We start from the raw sequence: 27,301 nt of genomic DNA, 5'->3' as shown, positions 1-27,301 counted from the left end.
GAGACCACAAAGATGCCCTCTAAGAAGCTTGAAAGCCAGCAGAGAGAAGAGAGAACCACATACAGTTTAACTAGAACGTGAGAGAAGCGGTGGAGGGGATATGAACGAAGCCCCACGAGAGTCGAGAAAGATGGGTCACAAATGCTGCATCAAAAAGGTAACTGTAGGGGCATCTATGTGGCTCGGTTGTTAACATCTGCCTTCGGTTCATGTCATGATCCTGGGCTCCTGGGATTGAGCCCTGCATTGGGCTCCCTGCTCAGCAAGCCTGCTTCTCCCTCTCCACATCCCCTGCTTGTGTTCCCTTTCTATGTCTCTCTGTGTCAAATAAATAAATAAAAATCTTAAAAAAAAAAACAAACAAAAACAAAACTGTGGAACCAGGCCAGGCATTCGAAAACCACACAGAGACGAGGAAAAGCAGAGTAGCCAGCATGCCTGGTGGGATTTGCTGAAGAGAGATGCTGGGGGGTGGGGCACAAGGTCTGTCTGGGAAGGGCCCTAGTGGCAGGCCACAGGTTCCAGACAGGACCCCACAGGCACAGCAGAGACAATGAACAATTTGGAACACAGGAACGGTTTAATCAGTGTGTCTTACAAATCTAACACCGGCAGCAGTATAGAGAAAAGATGGAAGTTGAGTGACACTTAAGGCAGGAAGAAAATTTAAAGGGCTATTCTGATAGTTCGTGAAGACCTCAATTAGGGCAACAGTGATGAGAATGGAAGAGCGAAAACCAGACGTCTCAGAGGGATGGCTGATAGGACTGAGTGGCTCTATGTGCGGAGGGAAAGGCAGGAGTAGTGTCAAAGAGGATACCAGATTTCTAGCCTGGGTGACAGTTACTAAGGAAGGGAATGAAAGGAGGAGCAGGCAATTGAAGGAGCATGTATTCTGTCCCAGGTAATGCCCATAAGAAGTTAGACACGTAGATCCAATGCCCAGGAGATACGTAGGCCAAGGTCAGAGTCTTGGGAAAAATCATGAAGGGGCAGGCAGAGGAAGACAGACAGATAATAGTTTAAAGGAGAGGGAGGGAAAGAAATGGGAAAATAGCGTTCTAAAACTCAAAGGAGACAAAAAAATAACAGACAAAACGGGTGGTTGACATTGTCAAATGCTGCAGAGAGACTAAGAGGGAGATCATCTGATGTGGCCTTAAAGAAGTCAAGGGCAGCCTGTGGGAGAGACCTTCACCAGAATGGGGGGTTTCCGCTCTTGCCCCAAGTTTGTCCATAAAGAGATGTGGTGGGCTTCTGGTGGGCTTCAGTCGTTTAAGCATCTGTCTTTGGCTCAGGTCATGATCCCAGGGTCCTGGGATAGAGCCCCATGTGGGGGCTCTCTGCTCAGTGGGAAGTCTGCTTCTCCCTCTCCCTCTGCCCCTGTCCCTGCTTGTGCTCTCTAGCTCTCTCTCCATCAAATAAATAAATGAAATCTTATCTGGAAAAAAAAGGAGACATTGTGAGAGGTGACAGGACTGAGGGACGTGATTGGCGAGGCCACTCTGACCAATTCGGATATACCTGTTTGTAGTGAGGAGATAGGAAAACGGAGGGTAAGAGACTGAAGACATAAAGGAGGAAGGAAGTGGATGAGGCAACTCCCTAGAATAATTTGGGAAGAACAATACAGGGGACTAGAATTACCATGGGTAAATCGTAATGATTCCTATAATCCAAAGGGAAGAAAAAAAAAAAAAAAAAAAGGACAAGTCAGATGCAGGCACACTTTGAGGTAAAGAGGACAGTAAAGGGAAATCACTCCTGATAAATTCTAGGTTCTCAGTGGGACTCAAGGCAAAGTCAACCAGCCCAGGGAGGCTGGAGTGTTGACAACGAATGTTGAGAAGTTTTAGAACAGCCGGTGTGAGGAAGAGCAAGGGAGCCAAAATGGGATAACTAAAGTACTCATGAGCACTGAAGGGCCAGGCACTAGAACTTCATTTGAGTCAGTTGGCAGCCAGATGATGGCATTTTCACCAATTGTGCTTAGAAAGAAAGACTCAGAACAGACAGGAAATGGTCGAATTGATCTTATTTTGGAGGCTAGCAATCAAATGGCTACAGAAGTTCCAAGTATAACAGAATGTTGGAAAGAGAAAGCAGAAAGGACTCTGTGGGTCACAGAAGGCAGGGAACAGAGAGGGCTGGGGAGGCAGGCAGGGTCATAGAGAGGTCATGGGGAAGGGTTAGTAGCGGGCTATCTGAGAAGAGCCTCCCAGGATTCAAGGTACCAGAAGCAATGCGCTGAGTGACGAAAAGGTCAATGAAATGGACTTCCAAGTGAATAAAAATAAAGATCACCCAAGTTAAGAAAGTTCAAAATAGAGTAGCTGTGAGACTTTAGCCACGTCACTGACTCTCTGAGTCCTGATATCCTTATCTTTAAATTGTGGACTAAATCAATAAGATAATGTATATAGGAAGCGGCTAGTCCAATGCCTGGCACAGCAGAGTGACTCACTGAGTCACTGATGAAGATGTTTGTCACCATCACGAAGACGTTCTGGAGAAACTGAGAAGTAGCCTGGTAGCTGCAAAGTAAAGCCAGAGTCCTCAAGGCATGAAGGTAAGTAGATGGCAGTGATGGGGACACAGGGAACAGGAGATCACTGGGTGGAGTTTTCAAAGGAGAGGACAGTCTAAAGTCAGTATTTAAAACGTCAGAAGCCAGCATTTACCTCTCACCGTAAAGATTTGGGAGTCACCAGAGGGAAAGCAATTTGAACTTAAGGGGTGAATAAGGGGAATTAGGCTGGAATAGGGTAACCTTCTTTTGCTCACTTTCAAATAGACACGTTTTAATTTTCTCTTAGTTTACTGTTTGCGACGGTCTTAATGTTTGTCTTCCCCACCACCTCCAAATTCCCGTGTTGAAACCCTAACCTGCATTAGGATGGTATTAGGAGGGAGACTTCGGGAGACAATGAGGCCTAAGAGTGGGGACTCCATGAATGGGATGAGTTTTCCTATAACTGAGGCCCAGAGAGCTCTCTCACCCTCACAAAGCCAAGTGAGGATAATGTGTGTGGGAGAGGCACAGTCGGTTAAGCGGCTGACCCTCGGTTTCGGCTCAGATCATGAGATCAAGCCCCGAGTCAGGCTCTGCACTCAGTGCTTCAGATTCTCTCTTCCTCTCCCTCCCGCATAAATAAATGAAATCTTTTTTTAAAAAAATGCATGGGAGAAAAGGCACCGCAGGATGCAAAAATATGGTCAGCTTTTTTATGGCCCACAAACAAATCAAGTCACAGGGGTAGGTCACTGGCTACGAAGCAGTGGTGGCCTCGTGTTCCATTCCTGAGGGTCTACAGGCCCCAGGCCCCAGGACTGAAACTGGGGCTGGGATCAGGCTCTCCCACCTGGGAAGGGGGCTGGAGAAGAGGCAACCAACTGCCCTGGGGCCAGGGTTCATGCAGAGCTGCATCCCTGCCTCAAGAAGCCAGCCTGCTGAGCTCTGCAAGGGACAGAGCCTGGGTCCTGAGCTCTGTTTCTAGACTCAAAGACCTGGGCTTGGGGGGAGAGGGGGTGGGTCAAGGGGAACCAAGAAGAAAGCCAGTGGGTGAGGAAGGGCAATCACAGAGAGAGGGGAGAGAAGCAAAAACTCCTATCCAGTGTAAACCTGCAAATGAATTCTAAAATTCTAAATTCTAAATGCATGACACAAGGAACATGAACACCAAGAGAACTAGCAAAGCCTCCAGCCAGGAGAGGAAAGCTCACATATTGCTAAAATGCAAATAAGGAAACCATCTCATGATGGCCTGGCATCTGAGATCCTCAAGGTGAATACATGAAGAATACCCATAAAAAGGATGAGAAGTTACAAAATAAAATTAGGCAGGCCCAAAGAAAAACAGATGGCTGTCATAAAGAATGGATAGAAATGCTGGAAATAAAAGACTGAGCCGTTGAAACCAAAAGGTCAGTAGGTTGGGGATACCTTCCAGAATGGACACAATTAAAGGAGAATTAATGGTTTGGGAAAAAGAATCCAATCAGAACACAACCAGAGCAACCAAATTTAAAAATGTAAAGCAGAAGGTAAGAAATGCTGAGGACAGACTGAACATAAGTCTAGGGGGTGTCACAAAAGGAGAAGTAGGGGAAAGGCAGGCAATGTCCAAGAAGAAAACGCCTAAGGACTTTCCATTACTGAACAAGCCAGCAGCCCTGAGATTGAAAGCAGACACTGAGGCTCCAAAATAGAAACTATACTGAGTCTGTATCTAGGTATATTACGGTGAAACTGTAGAACTTCAGGGGGAAAGAGACAAATCTCAGAAAAATTGGTTTTGTTCTTCAACCAAAGAAGCTTTTTAAGCAAAGGACATTAGGAAACTGGTATTTTAAGCAGATTCTGGCAGTACTGCAAAGCCAGATAGAAGGGACCAGAAAAATGAGGGCAGACGATCAATTAGGCCAGAAGATGCCCTCATGGAGCTTTCCATCTAGTGGGAGGCAATGGTTTATATGTCTTTCACGTTCCTCTATTAAAAAAATACTGCACTTATGGTAGACATATATATAGTAGATAATTTTTTTAATTGGACAAGTCTTTATACATATATAAAAATCTCTCTGCTCCTGGCCAAATTAACAAATAAAGCAAGATTAGAATGACTCTTTTCTATTGACTTAGCAGTGTTTTTGGTATCGCCTAAGAAAAGTGTCAAATTAAATTGAACAACGAAGGCACTAATTCTGATGTATTTGAGATTAAAGTTCTGTATTTGAAAGAGTCCTCTTAAATGGAGAGTCAAACACAGCTGACCGGCTTTGTACAGCAAATTAATGTAAACCACGGTTTAACCCTGGAAACTGAAAAGATCCTTAGCTGTATCCGCAAACACGGTGTGTACCTAACAGTTTATATGCAAAATTAAAGGCACCATCTGAACCACGCTGACCTCAAACAATTTGATGCTTTGTCAAGTAACAATCTCAGTCTCCTTGGAACAAAAGAATACCAATGCCGAATAAAGGACAAAGATACAGTTCAAAGACGGAGCTCATGTTCTTGGTATTAGTAACATCCTTTAGCTGAAAATTCCATCACATTTAAGGTAATGCCACAACACAGAGAAGAGGGGAAAACCACAGCAACTTAAATGTTTATACAGCTTAGAAAGCTGGTACTGATCCTTAGTATTAAATGTAATATTTAATCTTTAAGATTTGTGATTCAAGATCATATTTAAAATCACAACTGGGGGGCGCCTGGGTGGCTCAGTGGGTTAAAGCCTCTGCCTTCGGCTCAGGTCATGATCTCAGGGTCCTGGGGTCGAGCCCCGCATCCGGCTCTCTGCTCAGCAGGGAGCCTGCTTCCTCCCCCCCACAACTTGCCTGCCTCTCTCCCTAGTTGTGATCTCTCTCTGTCCAATAAATAAAAAAACTTCAAAAAAAAATTAAAAAATTAAAATCACAACTGGATGACAGTTTGTAGAGTGGGGAACAGGCAGAGAGGAAAGACATGAAGGTTAAATCCAGAAAAGCTATTAACATCCCATTGGAAAGTAGAAGAATTTTATTGGGAACGAATGTTCAATCAATCAATAAGTAGCTCCTCACCGTCACACAAACATTACTCCAAAGTAAAAATGAAGCAAGCTCTCATGCACATGCCAATCACTCATATTTCCACCAAACTGGGCATTTTACTGGGCTGGATCTAGTATTTTGATCTTATTCCAAGTCCTACTCTAAGGATCACTAATTTCTTATATAAGTAAATATTTATATTTATATTTATATATATTTTCTGACTCATGCCAGAACACAGAAGAACTTAACCTACTCACAGGCTACCAGTGCTGGTCTGGCCCTGGTGAAATCTGAGACAGAGAACAAACTACTCCCTACCAGAGTAGACATAGGTGAGGGACAGACAAAATGGGAGAAGGGGAGTGGGAGATGCAGGCTTCCAGTTATAGAACGAGTAAGTCACAGGGACGAAAAGTACAGCATAGGAGTATAATCGATGGCATTGTCATAGCATCGTCTGATGACAGATGGGAGCTCCACTCGTGGTGAGTACGGAAGAATGCACAGAGATGTCGAATCACTGTTGCACACCTGAAAGTAATGTAACCCTGTGTGCCCATGCGTCCACGTCAATAAAAAAGAAGCGCGATAACCAACAAATAAATGTAAAGGGACAAAAGTAATATTGGAGGCAAAAGTTCAAGTTGCCTTATGATTTCCAAAAAATAAATAAGTTTGCGATGGGGAACTCATCCACAGAGAGCAGATTGATTGGCGGAGTACAAACACGGCTGCTCCCTCTCACTCAGGGAACAGCATTCATGACCGTTTCAGCCTAAGGAGAACGCTAGGGTCAAACAGTAAGTACGCACACAATAGTTCACTTCAATTGTCCTTTCAAATGCAAACCAAAGGAAGAGTTTTTAATTCCTTCCTGTGTCTAGCAGTATGTTAGAAACCATACACTATAGAAGAACTTTATGAAACTTTGTATACTGACACTCAAAGAAAGTCTAAAAGTTGGAGACAAGTCTCATATATCTGGACAACAGGTAAACTGACACAGAGGCTCAGGTATGTTATAAAAAGAGCACCTGCTGATGAAGTACTAAATATGCATCCCGGGCAGGACTGAGAGAGAGGTTAGTTAAAAAGGAAAACGTCGGGTGGGGCCGGTTTCTGGAGGAAGGCTTCGGAGAGTAGGTAGAAGGTAGCCTATCTCTTTAAGAATGAGAAACTGGTGAAGAGGGTGTGTGTGGGGGGGTTGGTTTCAAGAAAAGGTTTTCCAAAGGCCAAGAGGTGGGCAATAATGAGAACCTAGTGGGGAAAGAGGCCAAGGGAACCCACTCAGGGACAAGCAGGGTAAATAAGGTACAGAGATATGAGAAGGGGACCTGAGGAAAAAAGGCCTGGAAGCTCAGCAAAGGAATTCAGGATTACTGTTCTAGCACTGGGAGTCCTGGTCACTTTAAAAAAAAAAAAAAAGATTTATTTATTTATTTATTTATTTGATAGACAGAAATCACAAGTAGGCAGAGAGGCAGGCAGAGAGAGAGAGAGAGAGAGAGAGAGAGAGGAGGAAACAGGCTCCCTGCTGAGCAGACAGCCAGATGTGGGGCCTGAGCTGAAGGCAGAGGACCTGAGCCAAAGGCAGAGGCTTTAACCCACTGAGCCATCCAGGCACCCCTCCTGGTCATTTTTGAACATGTGAGTATAATGATGAGATCAGTTCTTTCTTACCTGACAGTGTTTTAAAGTGGGCTTGGAGAACTATAGATTAGGGGCTAAATCCAGCCCACCCCCTATTTTTGTGAATCAAACTTCACTGAGACACAACCTCACCATCTGTTTAAGTATTGAGTTGAAGAGTTGGGACACAAAGCCAAAACACTATCAGGCCCTTGACAGAAAGAGCTTGGTCCCCTACTTACAGTACGAATTAATGAAGAGACTTAGTTAGGAAGATCATCCATGAGGCTAACCCAAAACAACAAAGATGAGAAAGCCAAGAATAGAGGAAAGTGGGGAAATTCCAAGAGACAGTGAATGGCCTCATCGACATCACCTGCAACATTGCCGTGAGAATGTCTCTGGAAACGTCCGAAGACCAGTATGTACGAGTGAGTAGCAAAGCTTCGTAGCAAAGATGAGGAACAGTAGTAGTTTTAATAGGTGATGCCCAGAGCAGCTTTCAGAAGAACCTTATCACAGAGCAGCTTATTTATACTTATATACCCTACCCATCAATACAACAAAAGCTTATTCCAAAAGGCCACTCCATACAGCAAAGCTTAATGTGACCCCGTGACACCAAAGTGATGAAAAGTTCTTCATAACCAACCTGACTCTACATATACAAACATCTGTATGTATATATATTTTATAGCAAAGCACATTATTTTACAACTTCTCAAAAAGCTCGCTGTATAAAAAAGATCTAGAAAAAACATCTATAAAAAAGATGTTTACGAAGGACCACAATTTTCCTCTGGGTAGTTAAGTTTTCATTTACAAAGATAAACACATCATTTAAAAATTAATTATAAAATATGGTAGATCTGTTGGTCATATACGATTATTTAATAGCATCAATACTATTGTGTATAGTAAATAAAACATGCAATAATTATTGACCAAGCACAGCGTTTACCCAAGGACACCTGCTGAAGCAGGGACGGAGGACAGCAGACAGGGCTCAAACCAGTCTCCCTGCCTTGAGGGTTTCCACCAAGTGCTGTCCTGCACACGACTGCCAGAATTGTCTTCATCAGATCAGATCTGATCAAGTCACTCTGCTGAGAAGATTCCGACAGCTCATGCTGTACTTCCCGGTTTGGCTTCAGCTTAACTTTCCGGCCTCGTCTATAGGTGATCTCCCTTGACTTTTTACATTGGAACACTCACTGCTCTTGAAACAATAATAGCTAGCAAGAATTGAGCACCATCTGTAAGCAACTGGGTAAACTACTGCATATGATTTACCTACTCAGCTAATGATCAACCACCCTATTACAAAGATCTTATGATCACTACCCTATACCCTTCAAGGCCCCACTGTCACACAAACTCCTTTCCAAGCACACAGCCTTATGTTGTGTAAATTTCGCAAAAATTCTTATTTGTCTTCTTTGTCTTACAAAGGTCCCACCAAATTGTATAAACTTCAGGGTGCACAAAACCTAGATATGCCCCTGTTTATTTTCATTCCCATTATTCACTTTACTGAGGCTCAGCAAGGTTAAATAACCTGCCAAAATATTCACTATAAGACATGGCAAGAGAGAAAATTTGAACCCATGTCTACCTGTCTTCAGAAGCTTAGAGTCTAACTATAGTACAAGGCTGCAGTTCTGGTCTTATAGACTGCAATGTTGCCTGCAGTGACCATTTATCCTCTTCCTATTTTCATCACTAGATTTCCAGCAGGCTCCTATTCATCCTCCAAAACCCAACTAAAGTGTTACCCTTTCTCCACATCTTTACTTAACCTCTTACTTTACTTAACAATGAGATATCCTTTAGCTAATCCTGTCTTTTAAACACCTGTCACAGTATATGTGTGACATAATGTAATCAAAAAGAATATGCTTTTTGGAGTCAAACTGACCTAGGTGCAAATTATGCCTCTGCATATTCATGGTACAGTCAGGCCTAGGACAAAATATTTTACCTCTCAAACCCTTAAGTTCTTAATCTTTAAAGTGGAGGCAATAATTCTTAACACATTGACTCATGTAAATAACCAACCACTCATTCAAGAAATACTTAACGAGTGCCTACTGTATGCTAGGTACAGAGCATACAACTATGGCATAGAAAACAGAGGCACAGTCCCTGCCTGCACAGAGCTTACAGTCTTAGTGGGGGTTACAGAGAAATGAACAGATGGTTAAAATGCAGAGCGAGGAGAGTATTGATTTAGACCAAGGTAGGGTATAGAAGAGCTTATGGGGAAGGGATCATGACCTAACCCAGACTCCAGGGGTCAGGTAAGGACAGCGGAGATGAATAGCAATTCAGCAGTAAGTCTCTTAAAAATAAAACAGAGCAAATATTCAAGACAGATACTGCAAGTAATTTTAATTTAATAAAATACTTCCACCCCACCCACACCATAGTCACACGTCCCTCATTCCTTAAGCATTTGAAAACTCCTCTGAATGTCAGGGAGGGAAAACTGATTTTTTTTTTTTTTTAACAGTGAGTAGGTTAATATATATGAAACCTTGTGCATTGCCCTGGGCAGTACAAACCTTGAGGCTCACAGAAGAGGCCAAATAAATAAAAATAAAATCAGATGGTTTCTCAGCTTTCTGTCACCACCAGAAGAATTCCTTAACATTTGCTCTTGTTTTCTGTGTTAAAGCATTTAATGACAGAACAAGGAAATCATTTTTACATTTTTCTGGGGGCTGAACTGCCGCATAAAGTGAGAGAGCAATTGCAGCTTTCAAGAGATGCTAATTGCAGCTTCTAAAATATTAGACTCCCTCTAAACACACGTCACCCTCATCCCCTAGGAGTTTCTGGGTCTTTCTTAAAGGTGCTGGGAGGATATTGCCATACAGACTTCCTTTCCTACCCAAGGATTTGAAAACATTTCTGTTGAGTGATTTATTCCTTGCTCTTCAGGGGCCACATGCCCCACAGCTTAGGAAGCCCTGGAGAGAAGGACCACCTTCTTTAGGCAAGAAACCCACAGTGAGAAAAGCTGTATTGGACCGATAAAGGGAAACAATTCACCACCTCCTGCTTTATTTCACATAACATGGGAATTTCCATCTGAATTTAGACTTTCTACCAGCAAGCTAGCAGGGTAGGACTTGGGAGCCTTCCCTCCCACAGAGGTTTTTTAGGCAAAGATAAAGGAGCAAAAAGTCAGCTCTAAGAGACCTGCTACTTCTTACTTCCCGGGAGGGTAAGAAGGAGGAAAATGTTGTCATGCTGGCAATTCTATTTATAAATGCTTCTCTTTACAATAAGATGACAAATTTAAGAGGCAGAAGAGGGGAACAGCAGCAGCTGCCCACACAGACTATTACTTTAAATTTAATTATTGGAAAATCATTCTGTTCAGGCCAGGAGAGGGATGGGGAGGAGGAGGAGAGGTGAAGACAAATAATAAAATATGGAATGACACCAAAAACTAAAAATTATACAAATATGGGAGGTGGGGAGATCAACATTCACCCAGAAATGTATCCCCATACTTCAAATAGCCAAGAGAAAAACTGAGATCCAGAAAAAGTAGAACGTTATTCATTGTCAAGCTCCTGATGCTTTCAGTATTCAGCTGCAAATGTAGATTTCCCTAACTCTTTAGCCACGAAATCAGCAAGATATGTGTGTAATTACCTACATATCTGTATGTGTAACACTGTTTCTGAAAATGAACAGATCTGTACTCTGGTCTAAAAATGAGGCTGACCCACAATCAGCATACAAAAATGCTGACAATTCAACTCCAGCTGGGAAGCACATGATTTGTAAACCTTGTTGTGAAAAGGGAAATACCTATAATTTTCCATCGAACCCCCGACTTACTAAGATTAAACTTTACTGATATACCTATACCCATAATAGAGTGGGATCAGAGGCAAATTAAGGGGTAGAGTGGGCTGGCAGTTGCTTGGGGCCCTGATCTACACAGGAATCTAAAATAATGTTGAAAAATATCATGGGAAATAAAATCTTATGGGGAAAATTATACAGTTGACCCTTGAACAATGCATGGGTTGGGGTGCTGGCTCCAACCCGGTCAAAAATCTGTACCCCCAAAACTTTTGATTCCCCTAAAACTTAACTAGCAATAGCCTACTGTTGACAAGCAGCCTTAGCAAGAACATTAACAATTAATATATGTATTATATACTGTATTCTTACAATAAAGTAAACTAGAGAAAAGGAAATGTTATTTGGAAAATCATAAGAAAGAGAAAACATACTGCACCATATTTATTGAAAGAAATCCGTGAATAATTTAACCCTTGCAGTCCAAGCCTGTGTTGCTCAAGGGTCAATTGTATGTGCCAGGAAGGACTGTGTGCACAGAAGAGGGGAAAAAAAACCTCTGAAGAGAGGCTGAGGTAGGGATGTGAGTTGTAATGTGCCCAACCAACACACACATGCACTGCGTCCTCGTGTTAGGAAAGGTGGTCCCTAAACCACCATCTAAGAAAAGTGGGTCTCGTTTAACTATTCCCATGGGGCTCTGTTCCCCAAGAAAGGCACACTGCCTTCCCCCCCGCTCCCCTGCAGAAATCAGCCTCTCCCTGGACAATGGCTGAGGACGTGTTTGAAGAATAGCGGGCATGAAGGAGTCTGGGTCCCAGCCCTCCCAGGACTCTGGAGCTACCTTGCGCCCGGAGTAGAATCATTCCGATTCATATTTCTTTGATCTCTGAGACTGATTTCTCTTTCCCATTCTGTCCTTATTCTCTCAACTCAAAGCTCACATTCTCGTAGATCTCCATTCCCTTTGAGGCAATCAAAATATGTGACTGAAGTGATTCACAGCATGGGGTGAAGCAACAGATTTGACCAAACAGGGATTTCTGGTTAAAGGGGGGGCGGGGCTTGGTAACCTATATCCTGAGCTCATGGGGAGAATGTGTTTGGCGATCTTTCATCCTGTCTCTGGAAGAGTGATGGCTAATTCTAAACATCTTCCTGATACTCTGCCTTCCCCACCCCTACATCCCGGATACCCACTTGTGATCCTTCCTTATCAACACCTTCCGTTTGCCATTTTGTTAATTCTGCAGGGTCAGTCCCCTGCAGGAGGTAACTTATTCAGGGACCTAATGGTTAGTTCTGAGAAAGGTCCTATTCATTCAGCTCCTTCCACATTTAAATACTCCGAAATTCATTCATTAATATGATGTGGAAAAGCGATGATTCCTACTACCACCACAACCAAAGCCAATACCTTCTATCGAACGAATCAGCTCCTGGCTTGGCACCCGCTACCCTGAGTGAATTGCAAACTTAACCGAAAAGTAACCTGAGTCAACAGTGTCCACGATGAAGGGAATGAAAGCGGTTTCCCTTGGAAGAGGGATCACCTAAAAAGGAGTGGGAGGAGGAGGACCAAAAGAAAGGAAGAAACCCCAGTTGAAACTTGGCATTTACTTGAAGAGGAGCCAGCAGAATGGACGTGCATAGACAGTTTCACAGCACAGAGGGAAGGCATCGCTCAGAAGGCTTCCTTGGCGCTGTTAAATTTCTTGGGTGGCAGCCTTGGCTGGGAAGGCAAGGCACAAAAGTTGCGCTCAGGGTTCTGAGGACCGAGAGGTGGTGTCTGCGAACTTACGGGGATCGAACGGCTCAGGAATCTCGCTGAGGAAGAAGAGAGGCCGGTGTACGAGGGCCGGAGGAGGGTGGGGTGCTCCTCCGTCTTGACGCTGTGGGGGCTCGGCTGGCTGCTCAGGGTGCTCCCGCTGCTGTTGTTGCTTCTGCTGTACTGGTTGTTGTTGAGCTCAGGGTAATTTCTGGCGGGCGGCTGGGAGCTGCCGTTCAAGAGGTTGGTGAGTGGACTGGCTACGAAACCCGCCTTAGAGGACGAGGAGGCCTTTTTGTTCTCTGGCTCCTGTGTCGCGGCATTCAAGTTGCCTAGAGAACTGGCTAGCCGGGAGTTTATGGAAAAGCTGAATGGAAAACACAGGTTGGGGAGGGGGGACATAGACAACGATGTAGACTCGTGCGGAGTTCATGTTTCTAAAACACATAATTAGGACATGAGGGGAATGGGATGCAGACAGTTCTGATCAATGCACATGGTGACAGAATGGCTTCCTTATCGCTCTTGGTGATGGTATCGTATGGGGCCTTGAGTTACACATGTTAACTTCCTGTCTAAGCCATTAATTAAGACCCAAGAAGCTGGCGTAACCACTCTGACTGGATATGTTGAGATAGAACATCTGGGGGTTCTATGCATCCTGAGGTAGAGAGTAAATGAAGAGGGCCATATATAACAGGAGAGCAAAACGTAGACTTCAGTGTAAGATTTAACTTACACGTACTCATTCTAATGTCTCTGCCCATGGCCGGAGAAACGACAATACCACATAGCATTAGTCTGTGCCACGGAACTCCAATCTCCTGATCGCGTTAGGCAAGCTGGAGCTTCACTACAGAAAGAGAAGCCACACGGCTCTCCCTCCACAGCCTTGTCCCCTGCCATGTGAGACCGAACAGAAGCCTCGGAGGGTCACAGAGCCGTCTGTGATTCCTCCTCTTCTCCCTGATCCCCTCCTCTGACAAACTTTAGCCGAACTCGTTGTGTGCTATGGCCTCCCTCTACTTCCCGCCAATATCTGAGAAGCAGAGAAAAATTACCTTCTTACACTGGCACCCGAGGACAAAGAACCTCTGTTTATCCTCTTGGCTGTTGCTGAAGGGGACAAAGCCACTTTCGAGGTCTTCAAAGTAGTTGCAGATCCTTGTGGGGACGAAGTCAATCTTTGTGGAGAAAAAAAGGGCAAAATGTCACACAAAAGCTGTGTCATCTTAATATTCAGCAATCACCTAAGACAGGGTAAACTGTTAACATCAAAGAGATCGCAGCAGGTCACGGTAACAGTGACAGGAGCAGCAGTCAAGGCTGACGGAGCACTTGCTCTGTGTCAGGCTCTCTTCTGAGAACCTTATAGACGGTAATCGGCTCATCCTCACAACAGCCCTGTGAGGTAGCTGAGACAGCAATCCTCACTCTGCAAGTGAGCAAACAGAGCCACAAAGGAAAAGCTCCTCATCCAAAGTCACTCAGTGAGCAAGGGACAGAGCTGGGATTCCAATCCAGGGTCCAAATTCCTGTCCATCACCGGGATCTTGCCCTATTGGTCGTCCCTTCTTTGATGGTGGTGTTCGTTCTTTGCAAGTCCTTAGATTCTACTTCTTTATATTTTAAATCTGTCTTCTTCTTTCCACTCTGCAACTGCCCTAGCTGAGGCCCTCACTACTCTTTCCTCGTGGCTACTAGCAACATCTTGTAATCTTCTTCCTTAAAATTCAAACTCTGAAGAGTCTCTGGTAGAATCTAAAATATTTAATTATGTCACTCTGCTATTTAAACCATTTAATCTTGCCTCAGTGCCCAGAAAGCCTGAGCTCCTTGGCTGTACTTATGAAATCCTCCTATCTGGCATTAGCCTTTGTGAACAGGTCCCTTCTTTCCACGCTTTCCCACTAGACATCTCTCCTCCAGCGACACAAACTGTTCTGAGTTCCCTGAATGGACAGCACTCACACCTGTGTCCGGCCTGCGTATGCTGTTTTTGCTGCCAGAGCATCTCTTCCTTCCCTCACTCCCCCTCCACCTCCATCTGCCTCGTTCCATTGCTTATACTTTGCTGGTCAAAACAGCTGGTACCCTATAGAGCAAGCACTGAATTCCCACGCAGGGTAAGCATCCTGTTTCATCATATATTCTCAAGGTAAATCATAGCCCTCATGCCATATTTCATTGTCTGGTATTTCTTTTCTTTGCTATAAGCTCTACTGAGGGCAAAGGACTGTCTCTCATTTCTATTCCCAGTGGCTAGTCCAGTGCCAGACTCAGAGAGGATGTTCATTAATGTTTGAGGGAAAACAGACTCAAACCTGGACAGCCAGGGTCCAGTCACGGTTTTAATACCAAACCTGTTTAAACGCACCTGGACCTTGCTTTCCTATCTGTTCTAGAAAAGCTCACTTACTTGTAGACTCTTTCCTTCATCATCCTCCCCCTAAACAACATTTTAAGTACATGTTTTGTCTCTAAAACAAGAAAGGGAAAAGTGGTACAAGGAAACAGCTCAAGTTTCTGGAGAAGTCTGAGCCCTCTCAGAAATGCCCACACAAAACAACCCTAAAACCTTGGGCTGCATAAGAGTCAGAGGTGAGAGGTGAATCAGCTTTCCACCCCTATCTTATCAACAGTCTTGGCAAACATGTCCAAGCCCTCATCAAGGCATGTACAGCACTCTGGTACCACTGGTGCCTTGAAACCACCCCAGGACTGTTTGGGGGGCATTTTTTCTGGAGACAAACACTAATGTTTCCCCTTCAGATGGAGGACGGGGAAGGAAATAAAACTAGAAAATAAAGAACAAACACATGTAAAATGAGGGGGGAAGAGGGCTAACAGAAGTGTTAAAATCTCAAGGCAAACTTGGTCACTGGATTGAAAGGCACTTTGCCACGCAAGCGTAGTTTCTTAGAGACCCCAGAACATGCCGGAAGCACAGACTGCACTGATGTCACTATCAGTGGCCACACCTATGGATACCTCAGGAAAACCAAAATCCCCTTCTCGGTGAGCATTAAAAATAAGGTGTAGCATAAAAATCTGGAACAGAAAGGAAGGGACTTAAAAAGTGAAAAGCTATACACAATTTATTTTCACCAGTTTTGGGGGTGGGAAATGTATCTAAAGGTGAGCACTTATTTACAAGATACTAGAAATTCACCTCAGTAACAGTACCTGATAGGCTGGGACACTGCTCTTGGGTGCCCTTTCATATCATCCAACCTACAGAAATCAAAGACAAATGCTCATGCATCACTGGGTTCACACATTGAATCAAAGACCAAAAGGCAGAGCATGTGGAGTCAGACCAGTAAAAATACTAAATTTGTAAAAGGGGGAAACCTCCCAAATGGGTATCAGTACTCATCCCATTTCTAAAACAAATCCCAGAACCAGCAGGAAACCCACTTCAGTCATTTTGTTTCATCTTGAATTTAATTTACAGCAAATTGCTTTAAATCAGAAGGTAGTTAAAAAAAAAAAAAAAGTTCAATGATGATACCATGATGCTGTTAGGAAAAAATGAATTCTAAAAAAATTTCAGAGAATTAGAAAAAAAAGAAAAATCATATTGGAATCGCCTTCTAAAATTTGTGTAGTGGAGATTCTCTTACTTCTTTTGCCTACTTATGTGTCAAGTTATATGCCAATTTATCCCTCCCTGCCCCTTATGATTTCTTCAGAATAAAATCTACATCTGTTTGAAATTAATTAAGCAATATAAAGCCATTTCTTAAGAGTTTCAAGGGAAAACAGGGCAAATAAAGAGATTAGTGGTCTTGAAGAACCTTCCACAGACGTCGATGGTACCCACAGCAAGCAGAGCACACACTGCACAGTACTGGGTATGACTACCAGTTCCATTCCAACTCCGTCCCACAGGGGAGGGATCGAACCTCTCTAATCTCAAGCACCAAATGTGGGTGATGATACGTACCTTTTGTATTAACTCAGTTAATCCTCGTATTGAAACTAAGCACCTACCAAGGCTCCTGACCATAGTAGCTGCTCAGTGAACGACAAGTCTCTTTAGTTTTCTGTGGCAGCTGGCGGGTACTACTAAGCATCAGCCTTGCTATCCCATCTTCTCCTGTTGCTATAGAAAACGATCACCTTGAATTTGGGCCGCATAAACCTCCTTTCCTCAGGTCAGGGAACCAGTACTCAAAGTTCAGACCTAATCCGACTTGGGTTCTAATCCTCCCAGATAACACACGAAAACGAAACTCTCTGTGAAGCTGTTTGACACGTTATCATGCTGGCAAAACACCCCTCTTGCTGTGCCTGTGTCTCACTTAAAAAGTAGCCATTTCCCATTATCATCGTTTGTGAACTTGTCACCACGCCATATGTTACAGTAAGGAACCTAGAAGATATTCGCAGATTTCTGCACCTACATTGATCCTGAAGACTTTCTTTTTTAACTGATCTGAACCAGATAGTGTGATCACAAGTCAGGTTCCATCAATTGGTTCTGATTCGTAACCAATTGTTTAGACTTCAAACTCAGGATGGTTGTAACTTTACAGACACAGGTAAGAACTGGTTATTCAATTCTCAGATACAGAACATTAAGCTAAAGAGCAAGGATATACCAAAGCTTGGCATGTAGTACTTTTCTGCCCTCTCTAGATTCAAAACGAAAGTCTCAGCACACCTGTAAGACAGGACACCCAATCGTGGGGGAAGAGTGGAATTCCAAACGGAATTTTGAGCACAGTCCCAGGGACACCCGAGGGCACCGCAGTTTAAGGTGGGATTCCAGAGGCTGAGAGGTTGCAGGAACCTCGGTCTGTAAGCTTCTAAAGCTTAGCTGCTCCCAACAGTGACCGGATAATAAACTACACAAAACAGTAATAAACCAGAAAACAAGAGGTAAACATGGCTCTTGCAGAATGATATTCAAAAGAGAAGAGTAAATGCTCTATCCACAAATGGAGGCACAATACAAACTTAAAGGTTTAAAATGGATCCTACCTAAATGCACAGGATGGTGAGGAGCGTGGCTGCCTCTGACTTTTTAAGGCACGTAGTTTGTCTCCCTGGGTTATACTGTTTTTCATTTCCACATCCTCATCCTCTTCTAAATTATTCTGGAAAAAAAAATGCATGTTCCATAGAAAAGTTATTATGAAAAATTTTGCTTTACATAGATTTCTTAATAGCCTATAAACCATGTATTTCATATAGATTATCTTAAATAGTTTTAATACACTATGAATTCAGCATTGTGTGTGTATACACACACACACACACACATATATACACACATACTAAAGAACGTTCAACTATTCATCAATGAAATATACTGGTTAAACTTCAAATCAAAGCATGGGTATGAATGTGGTAGAATTTAAAAGGAGCTCTTTCTTACAATGGACCACAGCCAAAGAGACTCTCATGGAAACAAAATCATGCTTTGGAATATAGCTCAGATACAGGCTGACTCAATAGATACATTACAAATATGTTTCCAGAGACAACTAGGATCAGTCACTGCAAATGTTATAACTTGTTTACAAAAATGGAAGATAAAACAATTTAGGATATCTAGACAACAACTTACTAGGCTCGATTAACACCAGTAAAAGCACTCAAGACCTTTCCAGAAGGAGTTAAAGCTTACTAGATTGGGAAAGTGTTTCCTGCTGAAATAAGTCTTATAGGTTTAAAATAGAAGAACCATACAAGGTCTTTTCACATGCTAGCTCACATTTCATTCTTACAACTCAGGGCAGGGAGGACACTGTTGCCCATAAAGATGAAAAAAAGGAGGTGCTCATAGAATATTGCCCAAGCTCCCTAAAGCTCTTCATAACAGCTATGATTTTAAAATCAGACTTCTTGACCCCAAATGCAACAGTACACTAACACTGCACCAGTAAAGATTTTATTTTGCCCACTTCCTCTCCTGAATAATTCACATGCCTTGAATTTGCTAATTCCTTGCAGCCATAAAGTCCTCTCCCCTCTTTAAAGCTAAAACTTTTAATTGATGAAAGATATACAGAAATAAACTTCCCTGTCATATTCTAGTCATTTCTGATAGCCATTCCTGACTCAAAACACTTCTTTGCTCCCCGCCACATAGGCTGGGCTGCATGGCTACATCTGGGGTCTCTAGGCATGTCCTGGGGAAAAAGACCACACCTTACTACTTTAACTTGGAGCTTGAAAAAGCAAAACAGACATACAAAGCACACACCTGGAACGAAAGAAGAAATAATGAAGAAAGCTTCCTAGAGGAGGAGATCCTTTAACTGAGTATTGAAGAATGAGTATGGAGTGAAGCAGGCCAAGGTCACAGGAAGGGTCATGCTGGCAAAGAACACCTGTTCAACTGTCACAGGCTCATGGAAGCTTAAAGTCAGACAAGATTCTCTTAAAGTCATAAGTTGCCCCTCTACAAAGTCTTCAGGAATTGGTTATACTATCTCAGACCATACAACCCCAGTGAGGAGGAATCCATTACACCCAAAGAAGTCTGCAGGAATAGAAATAAGGCAGGCCTGAAGGCTAGGCTTGCTAGCAGGATGGCACACCTGAGGAGGTGGGCTTAGCTTCATCCAGCCATTAACATGGGTGTTATTACCAGTTACTTGTAACTGACGGAAGGACCGGCACACAGTAGGAGTCTTTAGAATATGGAACTGGGTTCTTGAATGACCTGACAGGATCCTCACCCTTATTGGTCAGGTTCATTGTCCAATGAGCACCTTTGTGGGAAAGCCAGGAAAGCTCCTTTGTCCTTCCAACCAGGAGGATCTTTGTATTCCTAACTCTGAAATGCCTTCAAAATTCTTTTTTTTTTTTTTTAAGATTTTATTTAATTTATTAGACCGAGAGAGACGCAGTGAGAGAGGGAACACAAGCAGGGGGAGTGGGAGAGGGAGAAGCAGCCTTCCCGCTGAGCAGGTTACCCCATGCAGGGTTCGATCCCAGGACCCTGGGATCATGATGGGAGACCAAGGCAGACGCTTAGTGACTGAGCCACCCAGGCACCAGTACCTTCAGATTCTAAGGAAAAGTGAGCTTCAACCTGAAATTCCCAAATTCAACCCAATAGACATAAAGGTAGAACAAATACACAAAAATTGACCTCCCACACAATCTCTCTGAGAAAACTATTACAGGATATATGTCAGGGAAAAGTTAAGAAGACAGGAGGAAATCCAGGAAAATTAGGACTCCAACTGCAGAGTATGAAAAGAAGGGCTCAGTTTGGAACCGTAGAGTAGGGCTAGAGAACAATCAATCCAGGCTGGAAAGGAGAAGCCTCTTGGGGAAAAGAATGAACTTGGTAAAGTTTTTTTGCTGTGTCAAGATTTTGAAAAAATTTAAAATTTCTTGGCACAACTAGGGGGAGGAGGGAGTAGCCTTATTTTTTCCCAAGGGAAAAAAAATACACAGAAAACTCTGCAAATAAAAAGGCAATTAACTCACACCTGAACTCATATAACACTGTGTCAACTGTATGTAAATGAAAAATAAATAAATAAATATAAAACACCACAAAAATAGGTAATTAACTCTGGGAAAAACAAAGAGAGGTTCAACAAAGGAAACAGAGTAGACTACCAACCTCAAGAGTGAACAATTCTTACATAGTAATAATGACATATTATTAGTTTTAACCCAAAATTATGATGTAGCTGTACTGGGAAGCACAGGGGAGTGAGAGTAACATCTCAGGGGAGGGGGAAGCTAAAATCCCATCCACCACAACCAGGAGGCAATCAAAAAATGTCCAAAATCAATAAACTGTTTTAAATAGCATTACAAGCACGACACTGATGTGCAGAAATATGGTAGCAAAAATGCTGGTATCATTTGCTTAGAGGTTCCCCCTTCTGTGGGTGGGTTTGGGAGTTGGTCTAGAAGAATAGAAAGGTGGGATAGGGGACTGATATTTTTTATTAGAATTCAGTAATTTTTGACACTTCTAAAAGTGTGATCACATATTACTTGGAAAAAATAAATACTAATTTAACAAGATACAGAATTAAACAAAAAAAATAGTATGTTTTACATTGTGGTTATGTTACAAGTTACAAGTATTTTCTCTCCCACTTCATTATGCATCTGAAAGGTAAAATCTTTTAAATATAATACATTTCCAATGTAGAAAACAATGAAAACACTGCAACAGAGAGCCACACCCCTAACTAGCCAGATTTAATATATTTTCTACTTAAGCTCCTTCTCTTTTTTTTTTTTTTAAGATTTTATTTATTTATTTGACAGGCAGAGATCACAAGTAGGCAGAGAGGCAGGCAGAGAGAGAGCAGGAAGCAGACTCCCCGCTGAGCAGAGAGCCTGATGCAGGACTCGATCCCAGGACCCTGAGATCATGACCTGAGCCGAAGGCAGAGGCTTTACCCACTGAGCCACCCAGGCACCCCTTAAGCTCCTTCTCTTAAGGAGTTTACTTAAATACCCTAGCTCTCAAAGAAAAGGAAAACATTACTTATTAAGTCCCAGCTTCTCTCAACCTCTGGAGAAGGAAACCATGTATTTTCTAAAGGGAAAAAAAAAATTAAAAAAATATATATATACACAAACACACAAGTATCATAGGGAAAAAATATACATATATTTATTTTATATATAAAATAATATATAAATATATATATTTATTTTTTCCCTATGATACTTGTTATGTATGACAAAATGCAGATAAGAGTGTAAAAAATATTAAAACCACCAACATATTTACCATCAAAAAGCAAAGCCCATTAGCATTCTGGCATATAGTCTTCCAGATTTTCCCCCATGTTATACATACCATCCCCCAACATACTTCTTCCTGACAAAGAGGTTGAGTTACATATATGCTGCCCTATAACTTACTTTTTCACCTGAAAGATACATTGCTGGAAGTATTTCAGTATAAATTTAAAAAACCAAAACCCCCAAACCTCTCTATTATTATTCTTTGTGGCTCCATAAAATTCCATTGTCTAGATACACCAAATTTCATTTATTTTCCCTTGGTTCAGGCTGTTCTCTGTCTTTTATCACTATAAACAGCGCCAACAAACACCCTCCTCTATACATATGGCTTTTAAACACTGTCCTATGATATTACGGCTTTTAAACACTGTCTTAAGATGGATTCATAGAAGTGGAACCTCTAAACGCATTGTACAGTCTTCCGCATGCTTCTTCAAACGGTCTTCCATTTCAATCTCCAACTGGCAATCTTTAGTTTTTATTCCCCAAATCCCTGCTAATATTGCCTACATTCTTTAATCTCACACAACCTGAGAGGCAGAAACAGGATCTTGTCATTTGGATTTGTGTTTCTTTAATTTCTAGGAAAGTAGAAATAAAAGAAAGTGTTTACCAACCATGAGGATTCCCATTTTGTTTTATTTGTATATGTGGCATTTTCACACTGATTTTTAAGCATTCTTTACATTAAAACACACACACACACAAAACCCTAATTTGAATATGTAGCAGACATTTTCTTCTACATGGTGACTGCAAGGAGAATGAACGGGAGAAAGATAATTCTTTGTGGGGGGGAACAGTTTAGTGGCTCCTGCAGAGGTCTGGTGACAGGTGACAGACTGGATTAGGTGTGAGAATGCTTAAATCAGGACCTGGGAATGGAAGGGGGAGGGGAAAAGATCCAGACATGCAATACTGGTCTAAAGAAATCTACTAAAATATATATCATGTCATCTTTTTTTATTATGTTATGTTAGTCACCAGAAAAAGACAATTATCATATGGTTTCACTTATTTGGGGAACGTAAGCATAGCACGGAGGACATTAGGAGGAAGAAGGGAATAATGAAGGGGGGGAATCATGTAATTTTTTTAATCTCAGTGTATCATCCTTTATTTTATTTCTGTGGCTTTTGTATGAAGCTTCAGGCATTTTTAGGACTAAGAGGTACAGACCATATAAGCCATAAAATTCTCAGTAGGGGATTAACGGCCTTCAAAATCTTGACAAAAAGTTTTACAATGTTATTCAAAATACATTTAAATTAAATGACAGAATTAAGAAACGAGAGAACCGTAAGAAAAAGGACACTGGCCTTCTGGAATCCTGAGTATGACATAGACATGAATAGAAATAAGCTCTGTATTTATCAGGGCACCTAGAACACAAACACCTGTGAAGGGAAAAAATATTAGGAAACACAGTTCCTTTTCTCATGAGGGCATGAATCAATCCCAAGAAACGGCAGACCTGCGGCCGGCCATTTGAAGGCTTCTCAACAGGTGCTGGGAGGTCTCATTCTTTCTACCAAATTTATTCCTTAAAATAACTGATAAATAGTCACAACTGGTGAATGCAGGGAACCTAGCCTAGGCTTCCTTTGTGCTCCAGCCCCTCTCCCAGCAGAGTCCCCGTGCATATCCTCTCTGGCCCTGAGCGGCTTGAATCCCCTAAAATCTGCTGAAAAGAAACAAAGTCACATGGTTGCTGGTAGAACAAACTCAGAAAGCCTAGTCCAGGGAAGACCCTCATATTTTTGCTCCCCAAAGAGGTAGGTCTGTTGTCAGACTCACCACTGCCCTCTGGAGGGTCTAAGTACCAGCTCTTTCTTTCAGATACCAGCCTGCCCTACATAAAGGCAGGAAAATGAGAGCAAACTAAAATACATAAAGAAAGACCATTTCAAAAGATGTACTTATTTACAGATGATGGTCTAGCTAAAGAACAAATAATAGTTGCAAACTAGATTTATTTTATGCCATCGGTTGTTCTCTAAATATAGACAAGATGAAAAAGAAAATAAAATGTGTGCATAGGTTTCAGTAGGATAAAGTAATGACTGACCAACGCATTAATCCGATGGTGACAGAGTAAGTCACTGGGGAGGCAGTGGTGTGTGCCATTAAGAAAAAAATCTATTAGACAAAATATAGCACACTAGGGAAAAAAGACGGAAGAGTTATAATAGAAAAATGACATTAAAAGAGAGTTTGAAATAGAAATGAGTAAAAATAGAAGTGAAAGGATTGGAAGAGAAAGATGATAATGGATTTTTAGTAGGTTTAAGTGATTTGGCTGGGAAAGGTGGCTGGGTCATCTCCAAAATTCTTTCAGCTCTCAGATGCTGAAACTGTGAGATGTGAAAGCTGAGGAAAGGCAAAGATATCATCTCATAACAAGCTGCTTCTGATCATGTAAAGTTTGGATTTATCAGAGTCTGTCTTCTCTCCTTCCTTGGCTGCCACTGTTGAGACCTTTATCCCCTGGGACCACTCCCCCTTCACCAACTTCCTGGTCTCCCACCCCCGGCCACACAGACCCCAGCACCTCTTTCCTTCACAGCCAGGGAAGTCTGCCCAAACTCTGGCTCTCTGTTGTACTGTCACTCTCCTGTCCTAGAACCTCTCCCGAATCCCAGTGGCATTCAGAATGGAACTGGAATGCCATAGTGGTCCCAAGAGTGGAAAGAACAGTGCTTGAAAGAAGAGCCTTAGAGAGTTAATTTTTTACTTCATGGATTTTCTTTTTCTAAGATACACTCTATACATGGGCATTTGGTATAAAAGAGCAAAGGATTTTATAAATCACAGTATCTCCGTGACATGATTAAAATGCTATATTCTTGGAGCACCCAGCTGGTTCAGTCAGTGGAGTGCAAGACTCTTGATCTCAGGGTTGTGGGTTTGAATTCCATGCTGGGTGTAGAGATTGCTTAAAAGCAAGATCTTTAAACATTAGTTAATTAAATAATTAACTAAAACATGATATTTTTATTTACCTGTCAATTTATGTGATCTTGACGGAAGGGGCCGCACTTGTACCTAATTAATATCTCTACGTCAAGAGCATTTGATTGATTGGTGCGCTGCTATTGGATTATCACCCCGGGGAAGGAAAAGTTAACAATAATCACAATTCCAGGAGAAATCTACTGCGACAGACTGGCTAAAGTTCTGTCCAAACTGACTGATGTAATACACTAAAGCTACACTTGGGACTGCATAGAGAGGCAGCAGGGTACGGAGAGGGGCCTCAGGTGGGTGACTGAGAGGAGACACTGAAGCCAGAGCACCTACGTCTAACTGAGAGCTCTGCTGTGTACTCTGGGATCTTGGAGAGACCGTTTGACTTTCTCTACCTCAGTCATGCCATCTGTTAAAGGGGGCCTAGTAACAATGCCTATTTCCGATAGCTGTTATAAGAATTAAGAGTTAACCCATGTAGGGGATGCCTGGGTAGCTCAGTCAGGTTAAGCGTCTGTCTTCAGCTCAGGTCATCATCTCAGGGTCCTGGGATGGAGCGCCGTGTCAGGCTCCCTGGTCATCAGGAAGTCTGCGCCTCCCTTTCCCTCTGCTCCTCCCAATCCCCTTCTCCCAGCTCATCCTCTCTCTCTCTCTCAAATGAATGAATAAAATCTTAAAAGAAGAAAAAAAGAATTAATCCACGTGAAGTGCCTAGAACAGTGCCTGGCACATAGTAGGTACTATTTAGGTGGTTGTTACATTCTAAGCTCCTCACTTAACTCCTTAAGTACTGATCCCTTAAATAAAGTGTTTTAAATTCCATCTTCTTAAAACCATTTTTTAATAACCCTGATGTATGATGGGCCCGCGGGCCCTGGCATGTCTAAGTGAGCACTTATTGCTGGTACTATGTTGTATTTGCACACAGACTACCTTTGGATAGCTTGGATTATTATCAATTTCATGTCTGTTTTCTTATTTGTTTTTGATGAAACCATAAGCCTTCTTCATTCTTTCAAGCACCATTTACGAAGGCCCTGTGGGCAGACAGAAGCCTCAATCTTCACAAAATGAGTATCACCAGGCCAGGGAGGAGATGTAAGGACCGTGGAGGAAAAATACAGTGCAAGGCAGGAGCACCGAGCAGGGAGCCTAACCTAGAGTCTAACCCATCCCCATAGGATGGGTTGGGTGTATTTCATAGTGTCTAGCCCAGCACTGAAGACCAGATTCAATCAAGGTAAAGCCTCTATTTTTAAAAGATTTTTCATAACTCTAAGTAGGCAAAGAGAATTCATTACAGCTACAGCCTCGCCCATTCCCGTGGCCTGAATCCTTCTGGTTGATCCTTTTTGTCTATTTGCCCACTTCTTGGGCACTGAAAAACTACATAGTCAAACCTTCTCAATCAGGTAATTACAGAGCTTCCTAACAACCAATCCCAGGAAAATCCCTATAGGCCTGGGAAACAGAAAAATAATTTAGTATCTCATTTTCAATTTGACATTACTTATAAAAAGGGGAGGGGGAGCAACCTCTAGAAGAATAGCACCTTTTTGCACTTTATGTACAAACTAATAAACCCAGAATTTCTACGGGCTTCTATCCTGAACATTGGTCTGGAACTTGAAAATATTAAAATCCTTGCAGTATTCTCAACTTCTTTTCCCATTTGGAATTCACAAGAATGACAAAGATGTTACTACCTCTATTACATTCACTTTTGAGTAAACTAATTCCCCATATTCATGTGCTGTTCTGGAGCCAGCACCAGATAAGAATGGCAAGAAAAGGGCTTAAAAGTGTTATTTATGCAACGCATCTCACATATTTATATGTATATGTCACTGTCTGAAATCTTAACCACACCATTGTTCTGTGGTATTTCTGGATTCCTGTATTTCTGTGCTCTAATTTCAAAAATCATACCACTTCTGAATGGCTAGAGCTAAAGTAATTAATCTGGGGTTGCAAGGAATAAGAAAGGGGAAGAGAAACAGCCCAATATCTGAACACATGCTCATATTTAAAACTGACTTACTTTAAATTTCATATTTCATTCTTCAGTGATAAATAAATGTTAGTCTTAAATTCAACAAATTGAGATCTAAAAAAGCATGAGAACAAAATGTTCTAACTATTAGATGTTAGTTTAATGGGGATTATGATATAGAAAACATTATATTCCTATAAGATAAATATGTTTCCCAGATGGATGGATAGATTGTATGTGTATCTTTTCAGAGGTCATAATTCAAAGCACTGTTTACTTGAACAAACCTAAGAAGGAAATGCTGACCAGAGCAAGGGAAGCATTCTTGCTTAGCTATATTTTCACATTAAAATGTCAGTTCCGATCCTTTTGTTTGCTTTGAATAGGCCAGACTACAACACAGAGACAAGAAAAAGTCAACAAGGGCTCTGAACATCAACATGACCTTGGCTAAGATTTACATTTTGTCAGGACAGATGATTCAACACAAGTAAACTTAGCCACTTCTTCAGTGGCTGTCCTGGACTAGAGACCACAGGGTTGAAAAATTGGTTCTTCTGGCAGTCTCCATCCTGTGTCCTTGAAGGAAGCCTACTCTCCCTATTGCCAAGCACTCTGGGTTATCTTTCTTGGTGAAAGAAACCTGTTTGGCATGTCACTTGTTGACCTAAAGCAGCTAAGATGCATCCTTCCATTTTGGGTTCCCTGAGGGCCAAACTTGAACCACAGCTTTTGCTCAAGACCCTTGTCCAGGCCCAACAGGTCACCGTCTAACAGAATGCAAATCCACACTTGCTGCCTGAATATTTTTTTAAGATTTGTTTATTTGAATT

The 27,301-nt window shown here is 42.1% G+C and overlaps 1 protein-coding gene across 4 annotated transcripts in view; it reads right to left on the bottom strand.

The window, feature by feature from the left end:
- Positions 1–27,301, bottom strand: part of CDC14A (cell division cycle 14A) — a 172,629-nt gene that overhangs the window by 8,264 nt on the left and 137,064 nt on the right. Inside the window, exons 12-15 of one of the 4 annotated variants that reach the window (XM_044238769.1) lie at positions 17,753–17,868; positions 15,950–15,997; positions 13,825–13,947; positions 12,797–12,992 (exon numbers count right to left, since the gene is read on the bottom strand). In XM_044238769.1, the coding sequence (XP_044094704.1) occupies positions 12,797–12,992; positions 13,825–13,947; positions 15,950–15,997; positions 17,753–17,868 (483 nt within the window). Of the gene's footprint in view, positions 1–12,641; positions 13,131–13,824; positions 13,948–15,949; positions 15,998–17,752; positions 17,869–27,301 lie in introns of those variants that run through there. The other 3 variants (XM_044238767.1, XM_044238766.1, XM_044238768.1) reach the window with 3 other exon arrangements.

The sequence above is a fragment of the Neovison vison genome, chromosome 2, assembly GCF_020171115.1.
Source record: "Neovison vison isolate M4711 chromosome 2, ASM_NN_V1, whole genome shotgun sequence".
Lineage (NCBI taxonomy): Eukaryota > Metazoa > Chordata > Mammalia > Carnivora > Mustelidae > Neogale > Neogale vison.
This window is presented reverse-complemented; position numbering and strand designations above follow the sequence as displayed.